General features: G+C 43.7%; 1 protein-coding gene across 1 annotated transcript; it reads right to left on the bottom strand.

The window, feature by feature from the left end:
* Window positions 1-10: 10 nt before the first annotated feature.
* Window positions 11-1,960, bottom strand: LOC121937638 (myosin-7-like; the record flags this gene model as incomplete). The annotated part of the gene is made up of 8 exons (XM_042480966.1): window positions 1,897-1,960; window positions 1,702-1,820; window positions 1,430-1,626; window positions 1,165-1,348; window positions 915-1,080; window positions 707-831; window positions 302-610; window positions 11-214 (listed from the first exon to the last, which is right to left on the bottom strand). Coding segments are annotated over exons 1-8 (1,335 nt in total), but the record flags the coding sequence as incomplete, so codon positions are not given.
* Window positions 1,961-1,966: the final 6 nt, after the last annotated feature.

The following is a 1,966-nucleotide window of genomic DNA, read 5'->3' as shown; positions in this document are numbered from 1 at the left end:
TGCATCTTACCTGTGAGTGCAGTAGCTGCACCCTTTCACTAACATCCAGCAGCTCTTGCTCAGCAAGTTTGCGACTTCTGTCAGCTTGTTCCAGAGCAGCCCTGAGCTCCTCCACTTCAGCCTGAAGCAGGTTGTTGCGTCTCTCTACAATGGCAATGTTTTCCTTCAGATCATCATTGGCTCGAAGAGACTCATCAAGCTGGAGTTGTGCATCCTAGAAGAGTGACATTTATTGTGAAGCAAGTCAAACCAAGTAATAACATTATATGTCCCAGGTGGGTTTTTTGTTAATAACACAAACCTTTAGATGTGCATGAACAGCCTTAAGTTGTTTCTGAGCCTCAGCTGCCTGCCTGTTGGCCTGGCTCAGCTGGATCTCCATCTCATTGAGGTCTCCCTCCATCTTCTTCTTCAAACGGAGGGCCTCATTCCTGCTGCGAGTCTCTGCCTCGAGAGAGCTTTGAAGAGTGTCCACAGTACGCTGTTGGTTTCTCTTTGCTTGCTCCATCTCTTCATCTTTCTCAGCCAGCTTGCGCTCAATATCGGCCTTAATCTGGTTAAATTCAAGCTGGGCTCTGAGAATCTTCCCTTCCTCATGCTCTAATGAGGCCTATTATGAAATAAAAATAAATGAATAAAACTGGTTATTACCAATTACCAAAAAACACGCATAAGGTCCTCTGTGAGAACTCTGATTTCAACACACCTCTGCTTCTTCCAGGGCTGCTTGTATCTCAGACTTCTCTTGCTCCAACTGTTTTCGAATCTTCTCAAGCTCATGAATACTCTTCCCACTCTCCCCAATTTGCTCAGTGAGGTCAGATATTTCCTCTGAAAAACAACATGCAACATTATTAAGGGTTTAGTCACTAAACAAATTCTACAATAGAGGCATAAGCTGGAGTTACCCTTACCCTGCAGATTCTTATTCTCTCGCTTCATCGTCTCCAGATGTTCCAGTGATTCTTCATAGGAGTTCTTCAGTTTGAAGAGTTCAGTGCTCAGGGACCTGGCCTCCTTTTGAGAGCTCTCCAGCTCTGTTTGAGACTCTTCATACTTTTGTTTCCACTCTGCCAAGATCTGAAATATGTGTGCCTCAAGGTCAATTATACTCAAATTCTTCATTTAAGAGAGCAAAGGTGCCTTATGCATTTAAAATCCAACCTTGTCAAAGTTTCTTTGCTTCTTGTCCAGAGCAGCAGCAGCAGCATTAGACCTCTCCACGTCAACCATAAGATCTTCAATCTCATTCTGCAGCCTGTGTTTGGTCTTCTCCAGAGAGGAACATTTAGCATTTACTGCTTCAGCAGTTTCCTCAGCCTCCTGCAGACGCTGAGCCAGCTTCTTCCTGCATTATGATACAATTCATTCAAGGTTTACTGCTTTTATACTTTGCCAAATTGTTGGAGTAGAAATGCATTTTACTCACTTGGCCTCCTCCAGTTCCTCAGTTCTCTGGATGGCATCAGTTTCGTACTTAGTTCTCCACTGAGCCACCTCTGAGTTGGCCTTGGACATGCCACGCTGCAATTCAGCCTTGGCCTCCTGCTCCTCCTCATACTGCTCCCTGAGCAGGTCACAGTCATGACGAGCAGACTGCACTGCATGGGCTAAAGCATTCTTGGCCTGAAATAAAAGCATATCTTTGTGGATCTTTACACTGACATCTGTATCAAGTTCTCATTGTTATTTGCTTGCTACCTTAACTTCCTCTTCTAGTTGTCTTTTAAGGTCCTCAATTTGTTGAGTGTATGACTGTTTTCCTCTGGTTAGTTGAGACACCAGGGAATCCTTTTCCTCAAGTCGTCTTGCAAGTTCACCTAATTTTGATGTAAGAATAAAATGAGTACCTCATAATATCCTGAACAAAACACATTGTTCAAATCAGTTACATACCATTCTCAGTTTGAAGCTTTGCTTTCTGCATGGTGAAGTCATTGATGGCACGTTGTCCCTCTTCTGCCTT

This window comes from Plectropomus leopardus, unplaced genomic scaffold (genome assembly GCF_008729295.1).
Source record: "Plectropomus leopardus isolate mb unplaced genomic scaffold, YSFRI_Pleo_2.0 unplaced_scaffold26962, whole genome shotgun sequence".
Taxonomy (NCBI): Eukaryota; Metazoa; Chordata; class Actinopteri; order Perciformes; family Serranidae; genus Plectropomus; species Plectropomus leopardus.
Note: the sequence above shows the minus strand (reverse complement) of the source record. Positions and strands in the feature narration are given on the sequence as shown.